Below are 24,326 nucleotides of genomic sequence, written 5' to 3' on the forward strand. Positions count from 1 at the left end.
CTCCACATGCTGAAGGGTAACCACGAACGGAGAATACATGTGCATCTGTAGATGACCTGCAACAAAGAACAAATTTTTGTCATTAAAAATCTTGTCATTTCTACATAGCCAAAACGCCCAGATAACTGCAAGCGCCCCCACCCTAAGAAGCAACTTAAACCTTGAATCGATACCATGAAGCCAATTGCCAAAGACATTGGCGACACTAGTCGGAGGATACATGGTAGACGCTACTTGGATGACTGACCATATAGATCTCGCAAACTGGCACTGGAAGAATAAATGATTGATGGTTTCATCATGATGACAAAAAACACACCGTGTACTTCCGTGCCAATTCCGCTTAACAAGATTGTCTTTGGTGAGAATAACCCCACGACGAAGATACCATCCAAAAAATTTAATTTTAATGGTATCTTCATCTTCCAAATCTTCTTATTATTATCAAGTGGTAAATCAGAAAGAAGGGTCGCATTGTATAAGGATTTTACAGAAAAAGTACCATCTACATGAAGATTCCATCTAAATTCATCTGGTTCTGGCGATAAATGAATATCTCCGAGCCGCTGAATTAGAGTATTCCATGCCGCTAGTCTTTGTCCAAGTAAAACCCGTCTGAACGTCACATTCGGAGGTGAAGTAGCCATTACAGTTGCAATGGTATCACCTTGGCGACGAGCAATTCTATACAAAGCGGGATACTGTTCACTTAAGGGTGCATTGTCTAGCCAAGCATCTTCCCAGAACCGTATCTGTGCTCCGTTCCTGATCGAAAAAGTCCCATGTCGAAAAAAGACATTTTTTTGTCGCCATAAGACCAGCCTAGAAGTGTGAAACCACAGGTTTCCAAACCACTTGGTATCTATGTGATTTGTTGGTTTGGGTGCCTGTTTGTGCTGAACACTGAATTATTGCACTCGAATAAAATTTGGCATTTGCAGTTAATTTTGAGAGCTGAAGGACCTGTTTCTAAAATGCTCCTGTGTTCTTCCTTTTTTTCATGATTAGTGGTTGGCTTGAAGCGTGCACGAATGGTAAGCAGATATTTTTTCTCTTTCCTTTTGAAAGCAATAACCAAGTCTTGTAAGACTACGTAATTTGTGGCTATTTTAATAGAAAACACCATTTTTTCTACTGAAAACTACCACTATTCGGGGAACTTGTCTTAGATTCGCAAAATCTCGGTTGATCCTGACATACTCGTAGTCCAAACCTCTCATGTACTGCATTTGGTAAATATTTCAGGATTTTTGAGGATATTTACGTATGCATTTATTTTCTAGGCACATTTTAGATTACATTGTGTGGTTTTAAATTCCCCTCATCTAGTTTCATAGATGATGGCTTGAAATGATCATGGTGCACATTAAAAGGCTTAGTTACAACCAACCAAGACTGGAAATGTTACGAGAGCCTAGCCTGGCCCGACCCTTCTTGCAGAGGACCAAAAATACGGAAACTAAGACATTGATCAACGGAGGAATGATCCTTCCATTGACTATACGCTGGTAAGTAGGATGAGACTCTCCAACGAACTACCACTACAGATGATAACTCATTTAGTCCGCCTCTCCAATGAATTGTAGTTGCTGGCACTAGCTAGCTCTCCTCTCGCTGGTCACGGACAGAGGTAGAAGAAAGGAGATACACAGAGAATTCCAGCGCACATACGCCCGGCGCACAGACGCCTCTATTTTCTCTTAATCAGCTGTCCCTCTTACAAGCAGTACACAGGGAGCTTTATACAGCAAGTACGCAGGCGCACGTACGCCGCGCTCTACTCACCCACGCGCCCACAACGCGCTGCACGGTCCGCTCACTAGGCCGCGCGCACGGCGCGCCACCACGCGCACTACACGGTCAGCTCCAACAGATCGCTCAGCTGCTCCCCGCTACTCTCGCTAACGACTCCGACGCGGCCACATACCAGCATCGAACCTAAACCAGAACACACACACGCACATTGGGCACACCCGCCACGGCTACGTACAAACTAGACACGCACATACATGCTAGTCCACATGATGCCGTGGCTTATTTCTAACATGAATTACCACTACGCTATGCACTGGCGAGCCTTACCACTAAGCTAGCACTCTGTTCTCAATGCAAACACTGAATGCAGCGAGTGATTAACCCTCATGGCTCGTACGGAACAACACTTATTTCCCCCTTCACCCCCTCCATCCAACGAATGTTAGGTTACAAGTAAGATCTCTCTCACGATTATGGTAACACAAATCTGAAAGGTTGTTTTGAATTCTTCGCCAGGAACCAGGCCGATTTGATGATATCTAACGCGGAGGTCAAGTTTCGAGAACCATCTGGGATCTGGCACCGGTGAGCTCGTTCAGCAGCTCATTGATTATGGGTACAGGGTGTTTGCTGATAACCTTCATGGAGCTAAGGTGACGGTAATCGATGGACAAGCGCCACATCCCATCCTTCTTTTGACAAGAATCGCAAGAGAAGAGAAATGACTTGTGCTACGTTTAATTATCCTTATCCCACAGTGAAGCAATTCCTTGACCTGACGTACCGTTCTATTTCAGTGCTCAGCTCATGTTTGTGCCGGTAGGCTCGCATGTTGACCGGCGTTGCGCCAGGCATCAGAGGTATGCGATGATCGCATGCAGTCATGCTGCCTGCGACAGCAACATTTTAGGACTCGCAAACACATCCCAGAATTGATCGAGAAGAGATGTGATTCCCTCTAGAGTAACTTCATCAATGCATACTGTGCCATGATCAAGAGTGAGTTTACATGGACCAGATTAGCCACTCAATTCTGATGACAGAGGTTGTTAAGTTCAGTTACAGAGATCGCTGCACATTGGCCGTGAGTAGCACGGTGACCCTGCAACTGAATACTGCCTTTCCCTTGAGCAGTAGAATTTTTTGAACCTAATGTTGGAATTATGCACCTCGAGCAGTCCATGCCGAGAACGGGGGCACGCAGTCCATGGTACAATCCAGGTTATTAATTAACCAGCCGAATCAGAGCAGTTGAGGGTGATTATCTAAATTAACAACGAAGCAGTAGGTACATGTGAATGGTTCCTTGTAAACGACAGAAACTGTCATATTGCGATACTCCGATCTCCATGTTGCACTCGCATGTAAACTACACCAAAATTCAATAATTGGTCTGACTGCAACGTAGTACAGTATGTTTTCATTTTTAATGACGGGGACTGCATCATAGGCTGATACAGCATGCTTGCAGGTAGATGGTTGGTGGCTTTGTTTAGTGCAATTCACGTTTAAGTGTGAGCTTGCAAGCGCTAGGGTACGGGTATGTTCAGACATGTTAAATTCTTTAATTGGACTGGTCCAGGTCGTCTTGTTCTGACACCTGCGTCCGGTTGTCTTGACCAGGACAGGCCCGTGACTCGTTGGCTTGGGTTAATTACGAAATGTTCTGTGGGCAGATGACACCTTCGAAAGATTCGACCGAAATATTGTAACTTTTCAAAATAAAATTGAAACACACTGACCGATGAAATGTGAACTTGCAATGCGCATCGTCACTAGCTGCCTCATGAATCCTAGTTGTCAGATCTAGGTACAAGTATAGTTGGTGTTTGCGTAAAAATAGATAAATTTAGTACGAGTAGTATACTACGGTAGTATGCAAAACAACGACATCGGTAGTTGGTGATCTCTTGAATTCTTGATCACGACAGGCCGACGAAACGTTGGATCGGCTTAACAAGAAGTTGTGCAAGTCGTCGCACCAGATTCAAGGAATGAGTTCAGGGCTCTTTAATACAGCTCGGAGGCTCATCACAGTCGACGACAGATCAGTATTTCAATGGACCTGACGCATAATTATATTCAGGTCGTATATTTTGCTGCAATGCAAAGTCGTATTGACGAACTCCGGCCACTGAACTATCATACGTTCACACGATCGACCTGGCGGCCCTTGTAAAAAATGTGCATAGATTTTGTCGTATATTCACTTCTTTTGTCTTATATTCACTTCTGTTGTAGGTAAGCCGTGATTAGTTTGGGACGTACGGCCAACTAGCCGGTATTAATGTCCACAGAAAAAAAAAACCTTGCTGGTATTAGGGAAAACTAGTAATCCCACCAGCGGTAAAAAATTATATCAAATTAAAATATGTCTATGTTTATTAAACTTATCACCTCTCCTAGCAGATGCTAAAGTCCCCAACTCTGCTATCATGCGCATCTTGAGGTTGCTTTGGATCGAGCGGACTGCAAGGGTGTTCGAGGGCACTGCCAACTCTGCTATCATGCTCATCTTGAGGTTGCTTTGGATTGAGCAGACTGCTAGGGTGTTCGAGCGCACTGCAACTATTGCCGGTAGAGTGCTCGATGGTGTCATGTAGGAGTGGAGCCTCTAGCTATCGTGTAGGCGTGAGTCTGTGATAGATGTACCTTAGTGTTCTGGCTACGGTGTGGTGCCATGGTTGTGGGGTTCTGGTCCTGTGGGGCATGTAAACAATCTTCTCACGTAAGCTGAAATGACTCGTAGATCTCGTGCGGGTTCTCAAAAAATATTTATTAAAAAAATGAAAAATATATATGGAAAGAAGAAGTAAGTCCATCAAACCGCATGCAACTTTTTTTGAAGTAACAATGTAATTTATATTAATGTAAAAATAGGTTAAAAATCGTAACAGAATTAATTAGCGCGGTTACAAAAGATCCAGATCCTAATGTAAGCTAATCTCCCCGTTTCGAATTAGTTAACACAGTTATTTTCTAAAACATAAACGAACCTACACATTAAAATGCGTCTAAATACATGTGTATCTAAACTAAATCTTAAAAAAACTGCGTCAACTAATTTGGAATTAGGGGAATACCAAAGATAACGTGCAGAGACAATTGCCTTGAAATTTTAAAGAGAGTACATGCACGTACAGACACTATTGGCCATCGCCAACCACCGAAGCCGACAGGACACTCTTCGGCAAAAGAGGAGAAAGACCCCATTGTCACCAAACATGGGAAGCACCATCCTTCAAGGCTTTTTGAGCCAAAGACCTGGCATGATGTCTCGCGAGGCACATATTGCATGTCGGTTGGGGATCTTTCTTGTGCCTTCCTGGCCTCACATCCACCGCCTCCTATCAACGTAGTCGAGAGATCACGCCAGAACCATCATCCATTGACCGCCTTCCATGTTTTAGGTCCCTATCTTCAACCACACGGTGGTGCCGCCATCCATCAACGTAGTCGAGAGATCACACCATAACCATCATCCATTGACCGCCTTACATGTTTTAGGGTCGCCATATTTTACATGAATTCCATATAGTTTCCGTAGTTTCCAGGTGATGTTCTATAGCTTCTCATGCCTAATCATTCTAATGTCAGGTGTTCTGGTTTTCAGAAGTTGGGATGAGGAGGACAACGGAAGACATGCTGATATTTGGGACTATCTAGTAGCTTCACGCACCATCTTTTCGAATCCAACTCTACAAGTGTTGGTTGCCAGTAAACAATGCATTGACAGCATCTTGCAATCCTCTAATAAAGAGCTTGCGTTATGTTGAAACTAGCTTTAGGAACTAGCATTTTTTTGCAGGATATGATCCTTGTCCATATGCGTGTGAACTTGTAATGTAATGCTGAGGTATGTTATGTGTCGTGAACTTGTGAGCCATGAGATATATGTTCCGATCTAATGGATATCTACTACTTTTGATATGTTATGCGATATTACATGTCTAATTTTACTGTTATCAACCCATGTTACTAAATTTTGGATATATGTGTGTAATTGGGTTGTAAAGAGGCCACAGCCCATTTATACGAATGTAGAAACAAAAATTGGAGAAACAAATAAAAAAAACATGCACTAAAATTGATTGTTAAAAGGCCACTGCCAAAAAAGGAAACCGATTGTTTAAAGACCAGGATGGAAGTGGATAGTAAAAAAAAACCATAGGCCAAAAGAAAATGGACTGTAAAAACGGTTGTGACCCAGAAAAATAAAAAGGAAGAAATGTTAGCTCAGCCCATGTACGCGGTAGAACTGGACCGGGATGATTTCGATTCACAACCATTTGGTCTGGTCACATATCTTCTGCGTATGATTCTCCACATCGGATCGAAAGTGGATAGGCCAGACTGCTAGTGACAAAGGTTTTCTCACAGAATCTATGGCCATCAATTTTGGTCATTACTATCTATCACCATTTCAAGAAAGGTCATTGTAGTCTGTTAGTGACTCTCAGTTGTTGACCAATAGTTTTTGGTCACCACAAGATCATAAACGGAAAAGTTGACCATCTAAGGCTCCAGCCGCGTCCCCCAAAGCGTCCCCCAAAGGGATTTGGGGCGCGCCGGACAAAAAATGCGTTCCAGCCGCGTCCCCCAAAGCCCATTTTTGTCCAGCGCGCCCCGATACGGTGTGCGGCGCCCCGAGCCCGTCCCCGTCCCACAGGGGACGCACCGGGGACGCCGGACACAACGAGCGAGGCGGGGAGTGGCGGGGCCAACTCGTCGGCGGCACAATAAATTTTAACCTAACCGTCGCCTACCTCGCGACGAAGTTGTGGCGGTGCGGTTCCCGCGGCCGACGGTGCGGTTCCCGCGAGCGCCGCGGCCGCGGTGCGGTTCCCGCGGCGACGCGGCGACGCGTCCGTCGCGCCTAGCTCTGCGTCCCGGCGTTAATGCGCGCCACCGCTCCTCCGCCTCCCTCCGGCCTATAAAAGGGCCGCCTCTCATCGTCCCTCTCACACACAAACCCTAGCGCCTCTCTCCCAAACCCTAGCCGCCACCATCTCAACAAGACTCGACGCTATGTCTGGTAGAGGCGGAGGCCGACCTCGCGGCCGTTGTCGTGGTCGTGGTCGTGGCCGCGGCAGAGCTGAACGCTCGCCGTCGCCTCCCACACCGTCGGCTTCATCGTCGGAGATGGACGTGGAGCCGGACGTGCGGTTCGAGTTCGTCCTCATCCTCAAGGGCGACCCGCGCGGCATCCAGAGGCTGCCGGACTCCTTCGCCGACTACGTCGCCGGCGACGATCGCCCGCGCACGATGCATCCACGGGAGGCTGCGTGCGGCTACTACCGGTGGATCGTCGACGTGATCTACGACGCGCGCGGCAAGATGTACCTCAACATCGGCCGGGAGAAGTTCGCGCGGCACCACGGCCTCGAAGCCGGCTTCATCCTCCTGTTCTCCTACTTCGGCGACGAGGACATGAGCGTCAAGGTCTTCGACGAGACGCGGTGCCACCGGGACTACCACGGCGACAGCGCACCGACGAGGAGGACGGCCGAGTGTTCTTTCTTCGCAGCGAACACATGCACGGAGGTTTCGGATGTTCGCCTCATCGGTAGAACCAACAAGGGCACCATCCTCCCGCTTGGATTTTCCAATTTAGGTGACTGGGTGTGCCCTCGAGTGTTCTTTCTTAGCAGCGAACACAGGAAACCTTCGATGCATGGCCTAGTTAGGTTTAGTTTCTTTGCAAAATTTTATATTTGTGTCCACGACGGTTCAAACTATGTATTAGTTTGTGGAAAACCATGTGCCTAACTGTGTTTTCGTATAAACCACGTTCCAAATTATGTATTAGTTTGTGGAAATTGAAATAAAAAAAAGCCAAAAAAAAGTATTTTAAATGTTTAGGGGAGGCGTTTGGGGGACACGGCTGGGGAGCGACGTCCCCCAAAGGCGGCACGAACAAAACACGTCCCCCAAACGCTCAATCCGGCGCGGTTTGGGGGACGCTTTGGGGACGCGGCTGGAGATGCTCTAATGACCAATATGGAGGGTCTCAATTTAGCAGATTTCTTCTAGTGTTCAACCGCATGTCGGCGCCGCCAAACCACTAGTCGCAGTCGCGGGTAAATCCTGATCAAATCCTTTATGCTCCAGCATAGCACAAGAGACAACGCCACAATAACGGGGGCGCGATAGGAGGACAGACACATCGATGTAGCTATCGTTGTCTCATTGATGCCATCCGCGGACCCAAATGTTGTCGATTAGAAGGATCAACAATCACACGATGCATATTTGTTCGCCAATGTGGGAGTGGAGCTGAGGCATATTTATTTGCTCGGTTGCTGGCATGGGGGTACCACGGGAATGCCCATGGATCATGGACTTAGGTTTTAAGGAAGAGAGTGTGTTGGTGGTTTCGTCGGCATACAAACAACGTTAACAGATGGGACACGATTTACCTTGTTTTAGGCCCCCGGAGGGAAAACCCTACGTGATGCTTGTTTGTTTTTGATTGATAGAGAGATTGCAGGGGTACATTGATGGCTAGCTATAGCGATGTAGATCGCTTTACGGTGTCTAGCTAAGATATCAGATTGCCTAGAGATCATCCTCCCTGGCGGCCCCTCCTAGATCTTTATAAAGGAGGCTCGGTCTTAGGTGCATAATTTAGGTTGGTTACTCATGACCCACAAGTATAGGGGATCGCAACAGTCTTCGAGGGAAGTAAAACCCAAATTTATTGATTCGACACAAGGGGAGGTAAAGAATACTTATAAGCCTTAACAACTGAGTTGTCAATTCAAGTGCACTCGGAAAAGCACTAGCAACAAGGGTGATGTGAAAGTAGCAATGATATGAGAGCAATGGTAATAGTAACACAAAGACGAGTACTAGTAATATGAGAGCAATGGCACCGGAAAACAGTTGACATGTAGAACAAGTATATGATGATGAAAGATGGACCGGGGTTCCCAGCTATCTACACTAGTGGTAACTCTCCAATAACAAGTGTTGCGTGAACAAATTACGATCGGGCAATTGATAGGATTGAAATAGCATTAAGACGAGAATATCAAGATCATTAATCATGTAGGCATGTTTTCCAATAATAGTCGTACGTGCTCGCAATGAGAAACTTGCACAACATCTTTTGTCCTACCAGCCGGTGGCAGCAGGGCCTCAAGGGAAACTACTTGGATATTAAGGTACTCCTTTTAATAGAACACCGGAGCAAAGCATTAACACTCCGTGAAAACATGTGTCCCTCACATCACCGCCATCCCCTCCGGTTGTCCCGATTTCGTCACTTCGGGGCCTTTGGTTCCGGGCGGTGACATGTGCATACAACTTGTAGATACAATCTAAGCAATAAGTATAGAGCTCAAATCTAAGATCATGCCACTCGGGCCCTAATGACAAGCATTAAGCATAACAAGATTGCAGCAACAATAACTTCATAAACTTTGTAGATAGACATTCATAATGTAACAATCCATCGGATCCCGACAAACACAACACCGATTACATCGAGATGAATCTCAATCATGTAAGGCAGCTCATGAGATCATTGTATTGAAGTACATGGGGGAGAGAATACCAACTAGCTACGGCTAGAACCCGTAGTCCATGGGGGAACTACTCATGGAGCATGATGGAGGCGATGGCGTTGATGGAGATGGCTTCGGGGGCACTTCCCCTTCCGGCGGGGTGCGGGACAGAGACTTCTGTCCCCCGAATTGGAGTTTCGCGATGGTGGCGGCGCCCCTGGAGTCTTTCTGGAGTTTCGTCAAGAGTTACGGTGTTTTTAGGTCGAAAGGGGTCAAATAGGCGAAGAGGCGGCGCAGGGGGGCACCTAGGGGCGCCACACCACAGGCCGGCGCGGGCCCAGGCCAGGCCGCGCCGCCCTATGGTGTGGTGGCCCTCTGTACCCTCTCCGACTCTTCTTCGGTGTTCTGGACGCTTCCGGGAAAAATAGGAGGTTTGGTCTTCGTTTCGTCGAATTCCGTGAATATTGCCCGAACAGCCTTTCTGGAACCAAAAACAGCGAGAAAACGAGAACCGGCACCGTGGCATCTTGTTAATAGGTTAGTTCCGGAAAATGCATGAAATCATCATAAAGTGCAAGCAAAACATGTAAGTATTGTCATAAAACAAGCATGGAACGACAGAAATTATGGATACGTCGGGGACGCATCGGCATCCCCAAGCTTAGTTCCTGCTCGTCCCGAGCGAGTAAACGATAAAAAGAATAATTTCTGTAGTGACATGCTACTTACATAACCTTGATCATACTATTACAAAGCATATGAAATGAATGAAGTGACTCAAGGCAAGGATCTATAGTTGCTAACAAATAGATAACATATAGCAAAACTTTTCATGAAGAGTACTTTCAAGACAAGTATCAAAAGTCTTGCACAAGAGTTAACTCATAAAGCAATAAGTTCAAAGTAAAGGCATCGAAGCAACACAAAGGAAGATATAAGTTTCAGCGGTTGCTTTCAACTTGTAACATGCATATCTCATGGATAATTATCAACACAAAGTAATATGATGAATGCAAATATGCAAGTATGTAAGAATCAATGCACAGTTGACACAAGTGTTTGCTTCTAAGATGGAAGGAAGTAGGTTAACTGACTCAACATAAAAGTAGAAGAATGGCCCTTTGCAGAGGGAAGCATTGATTGCTGTATTTGTGCTAGAGCTTTGGTTTTGAAAACATAAAGAGAGCATAAAAGTAAAGTTTTGAGAGGTGTTTGTTGTTGTCAACGAATGGTAGTGGGCACTCTAACCCCCTTGCTAGACAAACCTTCAAAGAGCGGCTCCCATTTTGTTTTATTTTTGGGTGGCACTCCTTCCAACCTTTCTTTCACAAACCATGGCTAACCGAATCCTCGGGTGCCTGCCAACAATCTCATACCATGAAGGAGTGCCTTTTTATTTTAGTTTTATTATGATGATGACACTCCCCCCAACCTTTGCTTACACAAGCCATGGCTAACCGAATCCTCGGGTGCCGTCCAACAATCACATACCATGGAGGAGTGTCTATTTTGGTTAATTAATTTGGGACTGGGAATCCCATTGCCAGCTCTTTTTGCAAAATTATTGGATAAGCGGATGAAGCCACTAGTCCATTGGTGAAAGTTGCCCAACAAGATTGAAAGATAAACACCACATTCCTCATGAGCTATAAAACATTAACACAAATCAGAGGTAATAAATTTTGAATTGTTTAAAGGTAGCACTCAAGCAATTTACTTTGGAATGGCAGGAAATACCACATAGTAGGTAGGTATGGTGGACACAAATGGCATAGTGGTTGGCTCAAGTATTTTGGATGCATGAGAAGTATTCCCTCTCGATACAAGGCTTAGGCTAGCAAGGCTATTTGAAGCAAACACAAGTATGAACCGGTACAGCAACACTTACATAAGAACATATTGCAAGCATTATAATACTCTACACTGTCTTCCTTGTTGCTCAAACACTTTTACCAGAAAATATCTAGACCTTAAGAGAGATCAATTATGCAAACCAATTTTAACAAGCTCTACAGTAGTTCTCCACTAATAGGCTTAGACTACATGAAAAAAAAACTTAATCATACTTGAGAGCTCAAAACAATTGCCAAGTGTCAAATTATCCAAGACATATGAGGCATTTTCCTTTTCCAACCAAATAAGTATTGTAGCTTCCAACTTTTATCATTGAACATTAAAAGTAAAACGAAGAACACGAGTGTTCATATGAAAAAGCGGAGCGTGTATCTCTCCCAAACAAGGATTGCTAGGATCCGATCTTATTCAAACAAAACAAAAATAAAAGCACACAGACGCTCCAAGTAAAGCACATATGATGTGACCGAATAAAAATATAGTTTCAGGGGAGGAAACCCGATAAGTTGATGAAGAAGGGGATGCCTTGGGCATCCCCAAGCTTAGACGCTTGAGTCTTCTTGAAATATGCAGGGATGAACCACGGGGGCATCCCCAAGCTTAGACTTTTCACTCTTCTTGATCATATATCATCCTCCTCTCTTGACCCTTGAAAACTTCCTTCACACCAAACTTCTCATAAACTTCATTAGAGGGGTTAGTACTCAAAAAATTTGAATCCACCTTGGTCCTGTAGTGGCACATTGCAAGAACTCAATAAAACATTAGCTACAGACCCTCTACGTCTAGAAAACCTCGCTTAAAGTCCACAAGAGACAATGCAAAAAAACGAGAGACAGAATCTGCCAAAACAGAACAGCCAGTAAAGACGAATTTTAATAAAATACTTCCGTTGCTCAAATCAGAAAACTTAAAAATAATGAAAGTTGCGTACATATCTGAGGATCACTCACGTAAATTGGCATAATTTTCTGAGTTACCTACAGAGAATTAGACCCAGATTCGTGACAGCAAAGAAATCTATTTCTGCGCAGTAATCCAAATCTAGTATCAACCTTCGATTAGAGGTTTCACTTGGCACAACAAAACACAAAACTAAGATAAGGAGAGGTTGCTACAGTAGTAAACAACTTCCAAGACACAAATATAAAACAAAGTACTGTAGCAAAATAACACATGGGTTATCTCCCAAGAAGTTGCTTTCTTTATAGCCATTAAGATGGGCTCAGCAGTTTTTAATGATGCACTCGCAAGAAATAGTATTTGAAGCAAAAGAGAGCATCAAGAGGCAAATCCAAAACACATTTAAGTCTAACATGCTTCCTATGCAAAGAAATCTTGTACACAAATAAATTCATGAAGAACAAAGTGACAAGCATAAGAAGATAAAACAAGAATAACTCAAAAATTTCAGCATATAGAGAGGTGTATTAGTACCATGAAAATTTCTACAACCATATTTTCCTCTCTCATAATAGTTTTCAGTAGCTTCATGAACAAACTCAACAATATAGCAATCACATGCAGCATACTTTTCATGATCCACAAACATATAATTTTTATCAATCTCAAGAATAGTGGATTTAAATCTTTCAAACTTACTTTTATTAATAATATAACAAGGTAGTTGATCAATCTCAATAGATATGGGACTCATAGAATAAGTCAAGAACTCTCCAATCCCATTTTCATTAGTAGTACAATTAATATTATCAAGTAACATAGGACCATCATCTAGAGCTTTATCATAGACATTTGCCAAACAAAATTCTTTAGTACCATGCATTTCGACATCAGGCACAAACAAAGCATTATCATAAGATTTATCAAAGTAGCATGGATTATCATAGATATCAGTAGCATAATCATTCTCACAAGTATTACTCATAGGTACTATTTCAAGAGAATCCACAGGAACATAACATTCAACCTCTTCCGGTAAGCATGGAGGACAATCAAATAGTGTAAGAGATAAAGAGTTACTCTCATTAGAAGGTTGACATGGGTAGCTAATCCATTCTTCCTCCTTTTGGTCGTCGCTCTCCTCTTCTTTTTCATCCAATGAGCTTTCAGGTTCATCAATTTCCTCCTCTTTTTCATCCAATGAGCTTTCAGGTTCATCATTTTTTTCTTCCGCAGGTTCCTGCAAATTGTGAGTGCATTCTTGTGCATTAATGTGTCTCTCTTTATAATCAAGGATATAAGGATTCCTACTGTAGCATTCTATGCAAGAATTAAGGATAGTAGAGACATAATCTTTAAGGCCCTTACAAACAACACAAGTTTCATAATTCTCAACCATGAAGGATTCTATCTCGGAGGCTCCCATAAATAAGACAAATTGTTCTACCTCTTCGAACCCATAATGAATATAGCAATTCCGATTATAGTTCTTAATTAAAAGTTCCTCACTAAAGCCACATTGAAATTTAAGATGTTTAGTATCCTGTTGAGAGCAACAGTTTATATCATGGCGTTCAAGCAAGATTTTAGCAATTGTATTCAGTTTTTCTATCATAGCACTCATTATTTTACCAGTTCTTGATTCTCTATAACAATTATAACATTCTATAAGCTCCAAGTAGGTTGTTGGTTCTCCCATAACAGCAGTTTTTAATTTTTTGGTTTTTCAAATTTTTATGGATTTTTGGGTATATGAGGAAAGTAAAACAAAACTGAAATAAACTAGACAAAAGTAAACTAAGCAAACTAATACTAGACAGAAATAAACTAAGGAAAAAGTAACTAGACAAAAGTAAACTAAGCAAAACAAAATAAAATAAAATAGAGAGAGATGTAGAGTGTACTCCCCAGGTGAACTTATGAGTAGAGCTATGCCTCCCCGGCAACGGCGCCAGAAAATAGTCTTGATGACCCACAAGTATAAGGGATCGCAACGAGTCTTCGAGGGAAGTAAAACCCAAATTTATTGATTCGACACAAGGGGAGGTAAAGAATACTTATAAGCCTTAACAACTGAGTTGTCAATTCAGCTGCACCTGGAAAAGCACTAGCAACAAGGGTGATGTGAAAGTAGCAGTGATATGAGAGCAATGGTAATAGTAACACAGCAGCAGTACTAGTAATATGAGAGCAATGGCACCAGAAAAAAGTTGACATGTAGAACAAGTATATGATGATGAAAGATGGACCGGGGTTCCCAGCTATCTACACTAGTGGTAACTCTCCAATAACAAGTGTTGGGTGAACAAATTACGATCGGGCAATTGATAGGATTGAAATAGCATTAAGACAGAATATCAAGATCATTAATCATGTAGGCATGTTTTCCAATAATAGTCGTACGTGCTCGCAATGAGAAACTTGCACAACATCTTTTGTCCTACCAGCCGGTGGCAGCCGGGCCTCAAGGGAAACTACTTGGATATTAAGGTACTCCTTTTAATAGAGCACCGGAGCAAAGCATTAACACTCCGTGAAAACATGTGTCCCTCACATCACCGCCATCCCCTCCGGTTGTCCCGATTTCTGTCACTTCGGGGCCTTTGGTTCCGGGCAGTGACATGTGCATACAACTTGTAGATACAATCTAAGCAATAAGTATAGAGCTCAAATCTAAGATCATGCCACTCGGGCCCTAATGACAAGCATTATGCATAACAAGATTGCAGCAACAATAACTTCATAAACTTTGTAGATAGACAATCATAATGTAACAATCCATCGGATCCCGACAAACACAACACCGATTACATCGAGATGAATCTCAATCATGTAAGGCAGCTCATGAGATCATTGTATTGAAGTACATGGGGGAGAGAATACCAACTAGCTACAGCTAGAACCCGTAGTCCATGGGGGAACTACTCATGGAGCATGATGGAGGCGATGGCGTTGATGGAGATGGCTTCCGGGGGCACTTCCCCGTCCCGGCGAGGGTGCCGGGACGAGACTTCCGTCCCCCGAATTGGAGTTTCGCGATGGTGGCGGCGCCCCCGGAGTCTTTACGGAGTTTCGTCAAGAGTTACGGTGTTTTTAGGTCGAAAGGGGTTAAATAGGCGAAGAGGCGGCGCGGGGGGCACTCGGGGGCGCCACACCACGAGCCGGCGCGGGCCCGAGGCCGGGCCGCGCCACCCTATGGTGTGGTGGCCCTCCGGCCCCTCTCCGACTCTTCTTCGGTGTTACGGACGCTTCCGGAAAAAATAGGAGGTTTGGTCTTCGTTTCGTCGAATTCCGAGAATATTGCCCGAACGAGCCTTTCCGGAACCAAAAACAGCAGAAAACGAGAAGCTGGCACTGTGGCATCTTGTTAATAGGTTAGTTCCGGAAAATGCATGAAATCATCATAAAGTGCAAGCAAAACATGTAAGTATTGTCATAAAACAAGCATGGAACGACAGAAATTATGGATACGTCGGGGACGTATCAGTTACATAGGAGAAAAAAGACTAAGATTCCTTGATTGGGGCATGTCCTTGTTCCGCACGCCAGGTTCCTGGGATTTGGTTCCTTTAACAACTGTCAATTCCTCTTGGACCTTGTGGGCCTCGAGTTGGACCGTACCAGGTATGGTAACAATGAGTACCCGACAAGTTATGCCCACGTCAATGAGTACCCGACAAGATATGCCCACGTCATTCGCCGCTCCCACCACCCCAACGACATACCATGACATATTAACCCTAACCCTAACTACTAAGCTAGAAAGGAGAAATGAGCCACATGTCCTTTCTGCGGCTAGAGCGACAAATGGAAGGAGAGGGGACTAGCACCCTCGCTGACGAAGATGGGTGGAGGTAAGCAATGCATGTAACTCGTTTTAGGACAAAAACTCCAAAGATATATATGAACTTTTTCCTCCACCCCATTTGTGTACAGGCATATTGGCATCGATGCACGTGAGCACCTTCAACACTCCACACCACACTCGAGAAAACAGACAACCCCTTGTCGCACAACGACATCGGGACGTACGGACGATGTAAACGGCAACGAGCTCATTCGAGATTATAGATGCTCATTCCCCTTTGCGCATATTAATAGTCTCTATGTCTAACCGAAGAGGCGGAAGTGACCATGGTGTTTGCGGTGCTTGTCGTCGTCGTTCCCACTGTGTCCATCGTGGTGGTGGTCGTCGTCCAGATGGCCTCGGCGGTCGGGTTGGATCCAACGGCCGTCAGGGGCACGGACCATGCCCTTGTTCTCGTCCTGGCGCCAGAAGGGAGGCACGCAGTGGTGGTCCTTGAGGAAGTCTGATGCCTTGTTCACCAGCGCCGGGTCGCGCCCGCTCGCTAGCACAAACCGCTCCCCGCTACCATGGTACCTGCAGAAAAATTCAGATTATTCACTAATTGAATCAGATGAGTTAAGGATGATGATTATCCAAATTAACAACGAAGCCGTGGGTATATATGAAGGGTTCCATTGTAAACGACAGGACCGTATCGTTCATATATATTACGATATGTTGTACTGGCAATCTGGCATGTTACTTCGGTTAAATGATTTTATCCCGTGCAGAGGAGATCTGTTCATGTTTGTGGCATCGATTTTCTTCTTTAAGATTTACACCATACTTTCGCCAACTTTCATTTAGAGGTTTACGTGGATAGATTGAAACGCAATAATAAAGTGGTGGTCTGACATTACTCAGACTGCATCATACAGTATGTTTTTTATTTTTTGACAGGGACTGCATCATACTACCTCTGTCCGTATTTAATTGACTCGGCGCAAAGCAATCACTAGTTTAATTTCTTCTCTCCCTCACGTCGATTAAAACCGAACGGAGGGAGTAGGTTGTAGCATGTTTGTATGTAGCAGTTGGTTGGTCCAGGTGAAGTCTAGGAGTGTTCTTACGAGCTGCTCGGATTGTAAAGACTCGGCTCGTTAAGCTCGTGATCGTTAAGGTTCGAATCGTTAAGCTCGTTAAGAATAACGAGCTGAAATCATTGTTCGGCTCGACTGAAGTCTGAGCTAGCTAGCTAGCGCTAGGGTCAGGTCCGTTCAGACATGCTAATATAATTCTTAATAGGATTGGTCTAGGTCTGCTTGTGACACCTTTGGCCTGGCTGTCTTGACGAGGCCAAGCCGATGATGCGTTGGCTTGGGTTAAGAAGTTGTGCAGGTCGCCGCGTCAGAATACGTAGTACGTACTTGACGGAATGATTGAGCTCAAAGCTCTTTATTAAACATCCCCGATCGAGGCTCATGGCAGTCGACGACAGATCAGTATTTCAAGTTTTCAACAGACCTGGTGCACAACTCAAGTCGCATATTTTGCTTTGAAAGCAAAGTCGCAATGACAAACTCCACTAAACTATCGTACTACTACGTTTACACTGCCTGGCATCCCTTGTTATTAAAAAATGTGCATAGATTTTGTCTTATATATCCTAGTATAATCAGTTATGTTGCACGTGAATAGTTTGGACGTACGTACTTCCTGTGCGGGAAAAGCGTTACAGATTTAGAGTATTTAAATTTACATGCATCTCTATGCAGTTACCTCCGTTTTGAAACAAGTGGTAAAACTTTGCTTAAATATGGATGTATCTACACGTAAATACATATTGTAGATTTCGTACCTAGATAAAACTGTGAAACTTATTTCGAAAGTATTTTGGAGCGGAGGGAGTATGACACAACTAGTCGGTATTAGGTACTAGATCGTTGGCACATGTTAATCAAACTACCGTACGTTGAGAGTCAAACATGTCGTTGGCTTCTCGATCGGTTGAGATCGATGAACCAACCAACTAATCAAGATGGTACAATTAGCCCATGTATGTACGGCTGGGCATGGGTGATCCCCATCTGTCCCACGTAGATACTGCTGGAATAATAATATCGTAGCACACGTCTGTCCCGATCTGAACGTGATCGTCCAGAAGATTAAAAAATGTGCGCATGCTCAATGCAGGCACGTAAATCATCTAGGCCTCTTAGTTTGACCCGTCGAAATCCTCTTATATGATCCGACTGCGCGCCTTCATTAGATCCACATGTAGTGTAGACAGATAACCCTACCACTACCAGCCCAGTGTCCACGTACGCTACTGTCACTTTATAATCACTCGTGGTTGTTTAGCTCAAGATTACACGTACGTATGTCGTGAGAGCAATAGCGTCAATTTTAAGTTTCTACTAAGCACTAGGCTACTGGAGCCACGTCACCGTTGGTTGGTACCGATGTGACGACGAGATCATTATTCTGGAAACAAGATGGGAGAAAATATCGAAGTTGTCGATCGGTGGATGCCGACGTGCAAAAAAACGTACCCGTCGAGCAGGTGCAGGTGCGCCTCGAGGTTGTGGGAGCAGCCGGGGTCGAGCGTGTCCTTGAGGAACGGCGAGCGCTTGTGGTCGAGGGCCAGCTCCACGCCGACGTGGCTGTAGCACCAGGGCATCCGCAGCCCCTCCGCCACCCGCCGGACCATCTCCGGCACGCCCTCGTTCAGGAACAGCCCCGGCATCCGCGGCACGTTGTCGTGCACGTTCACCACCCGCAGCGCCTTCACCCCGAGCTCCCCCTCGAACCGCTCCCGGAACCGCCCGTTCCCCACCCTCGGGCCGGAGAACGAGTACACGCACACCGCCGCCCTCCTGCCGTCGCCGGAGAGGTTGGCGCCGGACTCGGCGATGTCGTACGCGCTGAGCACGGCGAGCGAGCTGCCGAGGCTGTGGCCGGTGACGGACACGCTCACCTCCTCGCCCAGCGCGGTGTAGTGGCCGACGAGCTTGCGCACCTCCAGGAGCACCTGCTCGCGGGCCGAGTACTTGCAGAAGCGGCAGGAGGGGTCCTTGTCCGTGTACAGGTCCACGAACCCGGACTCCACCTTCACCTCGCGGTCCGGGCACGGGATGCCCTCGTCGGCCACCGGCCGGAGGAAGTCCATCAGGTCCGACACCCACTCCAGCCGCGTGATGGTGCCGCGCCACGCGATGACCACGTCGCGCCGCCCCAGCCGCGCCGACTCCTCGTCGGTCGACACCGCCACGTACCCGATCCAGGTCGCGCGCTGGCTCCACACCTTGGCGTCCGCGCGCGACCGCTTGTCGGAGAAGGAGAAGCTCGGGAACCGGAAGTTGGACGTCGCGTAGAGGTACCGGGTCACGGCGTACCCACGCGCGGCGTCCGGCATGCCCAGCCGGTCGAAGAAGGCGCGGCGAGGGTACTTGCAGCTGCCGCAGTACCGGGAGGACAGGTCGTAGTCGAACGCGTCGTAGCAGGCCTGCGCCAGCTCGCCGTACCGGATCAACTCCGACCGGAGCAGCGGGTCCATCGGGTCCAGGAGCCCCGCCCAGTCGTCGCACCCGTGGATCTCGCGCCACCGCGAGGCAAGCTCGTCATCGTGCCTCCGCGCTCCGCGGCGACGGAGCGATGGTGCGTCGTCGGGTAGGTACAGGTCCTCCTCTTCCTCGTCTTGGTCGACGTTGGGCTCGAGCTGGCCCACGAGGGACGCGACCGCCGCGTCGTCTCTCGTGGCCGCCGACGGGAGCTGTGATCTTTTGATAGTGGCAAGTGGCGCGCACAGGGATTGAGCTCGTCGGAAGGAGATTTTTGCGTGGCTGGTGTTGGCGGCGGTGCCGCGGTGGGGGAGAGAGGAGAGCTGCGGGGAGACGTCGCGGCAGGAGACTCGCGCCATTGGAAAGTCGATCGTTAGTCGTCGGGAATGGACACGCGGAGAGGGAGAGGCGCACAACGCCTTTATGCCATCGGGCCCTCGGGGGAGCCGGATAGACCCACCAACTCTGACACCTGTGTGTACACATGGGGCAATTTCGATAAAAATAACCTTTTGCCGAAACTATTGCACAGAATACCTCCCGACGAAACAATTTTGCTCGACTAAACGGCGTATATGCGAGCGGTGTGGCGCCCGAGCGAGCGGCGCCACACATTGTGGCCTACGTGGTGTGTGCGTGTCTGCGTGACGAGCGCGACCAACGTGGCAGGGTGTGTGGCACCGCTCCCTCGGGCGCAATGTCATAAGCGCCACACATCCACCTATGTGTGTCGTTCGAGCAACTCCAGCCCGACCCGGTCTCATTTATTCTTCTCTGTTTCTTCCTACTCCTCTCCCTGATCACGCGCCCCACCTCTCTCCCCTACCCAAATCCCTCTCAAATCCCTTTGGATTTCTGCAGCGAGACTCGTTCGTGGATTGCGTTTCCAACCCGTCCCTTAAGGTAATCTCCTTGAATCCCCTTCTTTTTATCCAAGATTTTCAAGGGTTTGTTGGTTGCATGACTTGATTTGTTTTGTCTTGCCATGGATAATTATTAAACACATCTATCTATGTGTTGTTCAAATTATGGTAGGGATGGCAAGAATTGTTCATGTTCATCATGTGGACAAGGATACTTTTTTGAAAGGAAACATAGAGTCGGACCCGGATGAGCTTGAATTGGTGGTGTTTGACAGTAACCCTAACTATGCCGAGGTTTTAGCACAAGTGAGGATTGAATTGAATTGGAACGAGCCAAGTGATGTTGTTGAGCTAGAAGGAAGACATAATTGGGGTTTTGGAATGCACGTCTGTTGGAAGACAATGCGTATCAACTCCGAGCAACGTTGGACTGTTTACAAAGAGACGGTGGCTAAATCACATGACAAGGATTTGGAGTTGTTTGCCAACAAGACAGTTTATGTTAATTTGCAGCTTGACCTTAACCGGCGCGCCTCCCCGATTGATGCTAGGAGTCCACCACACATGAGCCAAGAATAAGTCACCGAGCCTCCCATGACCCAAGATGAACCGCTAGGATTCCACCACACATGACAACAAAGTTGGTGATTTGGACACATATTTGACGCAAGAAAACATGGACCCCACTCCATCCCTTATTCCTGATGTTATGCATCGGACTCGGATGACGATGGTCCCGATGAAGATCTTGATGAGGATAGCCGAAAGAGCCGATATCTTCAAGAAGGTAACTTGATGGGATATTCGGATACCATTGTTCCGTGATGTTAGTCTTGCGGATGGGGTCGTGGTTGATGGTTGCAATAGTTTACTTCTTAGAGCTAGGACAATTTCCCACCGGAATGTGGATCACAAGACAAATGGGATAGTTAAACGGTGGAAGTTCGAGATCTTGTTGGAATTTAAGGTATGGATAGAAGAGTTCTCAATTAAGCATCATCGCCCTTACACCGTTGTTCACTCGGACGTGACGAAGTGCTACACGGTTAAATGTGAAGAGGATCGGTGCCCATGGGTTTGTTCGTGCAAGACCTTTGAAGGGAGGGCCCACTTGGCACATAACAAGTTGGGTATCAACTCACATGTGCCGGTGGAAGAAGCTTGATGGAAAGGATGCCAAGCCAGACCACCGTCAACTCACATCCGAGTTCATCGCTTACAAGCTTTCAGGTGGGATATCATCACTTCCAACCATGAACATTAGGTTCGTGCAAGATACGGTGAAATCCCGCTTTAACTACAACGTCTGACATAGGCATCCCCAGTGGGCCTGCCAAAGATAGTACCCGGGGTTTATTGAAGGCCCACTACCCGAAGAATAAGAAGACTCGGAAGCCCAAGATATTGTTAAGGAAAGCTAGAATTGTAATAGGAAGCATTATTTGTAATCTTGCGGGAGGAGTTAGAAACCTTCCCGGACTCTGTAACTTGTACAATACGAATCCCTCGGCTCTGCCTCCTATATAAGGGGGAGTCGAGGGACAAAGAAAGCATCGGATCATTGTTTCTCAAACCCTAGTTTCATATTCGTCGAGTACTTTTCGGCTGAAACCTTCGAGATCTACTTGCCCTCTACTTCCAACTAAACCCTAGTCTACAACCCGTAGGCATTGACAAGTTAATCCCTTGTCAATTGGCGCCGTCTGTGAGAATTAGAGGCGTCAAGGATCTGGTCTCGATGGCACGTACAAGATCGTCGACTTCGTCAACTGCAAGCAATGCAATGGATCGAGGTAAACAGATCGCAACTGGTCTTGTTGATTTTGTTCGTCACCCGCCCTCCCGTTTGGATGCATATGCGTATCTGGAGGAGCCTATGGAGATGACGTTCGGAAGATTTCACTTTCGCGTCGAGAAAGAGGGATCGTATCGTGTCGAAATTCCGATTTCATCGGGATCGTCGCCGGTCGATTCCGATTTTTCAAGCTATACATCATCAACCGAATCAGGAGAGGAAGAAACTTCGTCGTCACGCTTCATCAGCACCAGGGCAAGAGAAAAACTCGCCAAGATCTTCAGCGACATGTCGTTTGAGTCATCTGCGGACTCTTACATAAGCGATGGCTCAAGCAGTATCGACAGCTACAACTTCATCGACAAATCTACCACAAGGGGCAAGGTCTTCGCCAATCTTAATGATGGTGTCACCAAACCCAACATAGATCTGAATACAAAGTATCATCAGATTTATGTCATCGGAGAGCCAAGCCGTGACCAGGAGGAAACATCTGAGGCTTTCGACGATTTGGGAAATCCATACGTCGATCCCTCTGATCTGCGGCGAGGCCTAGGCAATAAATATATCAGGCCACAGCCGCGAGATAGAGTCCAACTTCCACAAGCAGCATGGGATAGAGCCGCAAGAGCTATAGATGGCTCCGAACCAATGGCCACCACAGCCCACGCCGGAAGAATTACAAGCATATCAATACGAGGCTCGCACGAGCTGCAAGGGAATTGGAAAAACGAGACAGCTGAGTTAAACAGAAGAAAGGAGGCAGCCTCTGCATCAAGTAGGCGAAGGGCAGAGCTGAGTCGATATTCTAGAACTTCGGGTGATAGCCACAGAGAAGCTCGGAACAGAGCAAGATCAAGGTTACAAAACGTACCCGAAGGGGAAAGAGAACACTTGGTTCAAAACCTCGACATGTCTTTTATGTCGATAGACACGAGAGGGAACATCATCCCCAAGACACCGAAGCTGGGTATATGGCGACATAAGCTTTCATCCTTGCATCCGTGCCACCCCCGGAGATCCAAGGGAGGCATTATATAACATGACAATGGCAGGAGTTGGAGCCATGGGAACGGCGTTTGTATCAACACCTCCCGAAGGAACGGCAAGGCAAAATAGTCCACGACCTACGGCAGCAACAACAACAGCTCCCGAAGGATCAAGTGGAGCAAGGGACACGGCAGCACAAGCAAGGGTCGACAGAGCGCGACAAAGCAGAAGGGAACATCGGCAATCCCCAGAGCTAAATGACGAGGATATGTGTGGTTTGTCATGCTTCACAAGGAGAGTTCGAAAAACTCGAGTCCCTTCGGGATTCAAATTACCTGATAACTTCAAAAAATTCGACGGCCTCCAAGATCCAGAGGATTGGCTAGTTGATTATCTCGAGACGGTAAAGCTCACAGGAGGAACCAGAGCAACAGCTATGCAAAGCATCCAGGTGCATTTGAGTGGAGCCGCGCGATCTTGGATAAAGAAACTTCTTCCAGGATCTATCGACAGCTGGGAAAGCTTTGAGGACGTGTTCGTCAAGAACTTCCGGTCCACATGCAAGAAACCTGCGTCATTAGAGGAGTTGAGAGCGTGCCGACAAAAGCCAGACGAGCCAATGAGAAAATATATCCAAAGGTGGAACATCATCAAAAACTCGGCAGAAAATATATCTGACGAGAGAGCAATAGATGCGTTTGTCGCAGGGATCAGGCGTGGAGATTTTGTCGAGGATTTGGGAAGGACCAATCCAAAGACAGTGTCCGCATTAATGGAAATAGCAAATAGATGGGCAGATGGAGAAGATGCTGTCGACAACAAACGGCATAGGTCGCCAGAGGAAGACCGCGGTCGAAATTATCAACCAAGGCGATGATTTCCTCGGCATTACTCGAGCTATGATGCTCCAGGACAAATCTCGGCTGGTTTCCGAGCAAGCGCAGGAGGAAACAACAGAGATGATTACCAGAGAAGTAATGAGCAACGAGGCGACAATAGAGATGAATCTCGAAACAATAGGCAAAATAGCGGGCCAAGGTTCCAGAGGCCTTTCGTGTCTCCCGAAGAGATGATGAACGGGCCGTGTCAGATGCACTTTTTCCTCGACAGCAACGGAAAAAGACAGTCGGGACATCTGCGTGAAGGATTGTCGCAATTTCCGGGCAATGCTAAGGTATGCGAGGGCATGCTAATGCTCAGGCAGCGCAAAGAAATCCTCGAGAACCCAGAAGTGAGATTCACTTGCCACCTCCTCCCGCGATTACGGACGACAATCGACATCAGCTCAGAATAGCGGCGACACTTGCACCA

At 46.5% G+C, this 24,326-nt stretch overlaps 1 protein-coding gene across 1 annotated transcript; it reads right to left on the reverse strand.

Moving 5' to 3' along the window:
- Positions 1 to 16,008: 16,008 nt before the first annotated feature.
- On the reverse strand, positions 16,009 to 19,726 carry LOC124648821 (phospholipase A1-Igamma1, chloroplastic-like). Its single transcript, XM_047188519.1, has 2 exons — positions 18,360 to 19,726; positions 16,009 to 16,401 (listed from the first exon to the last, which is right to left on the reverse strand). The coding sequence occupies exons 1-2, from the start codon at positions 19,724 to 19,726 to the stop codon at positions 16,131 to 16,133; spliced, it is 1,638 nt and encodes a 545-aa protein (XP_047044475.1). The 3' UTR covers positions 16,009 to 16,130.
- Between the last annotated feature and the right edge of the window lie 4,600 nt (positions 19,727 to 24,326).

This window comes from Lolium rigidum, chromosome 4 (assembly GCF_022539505.1).
Source record: "Lolium rigidum isolate FL_2022 chromosome 4, APGP_CSIRO_Lrig_0.1, whole genome shotgun sequence".
NCBI lineage: Eukaryota > Viridiplantae > Streptophyta > Magnoliopsida > Poales > Poaceae > Lolium > Lolium rigidum.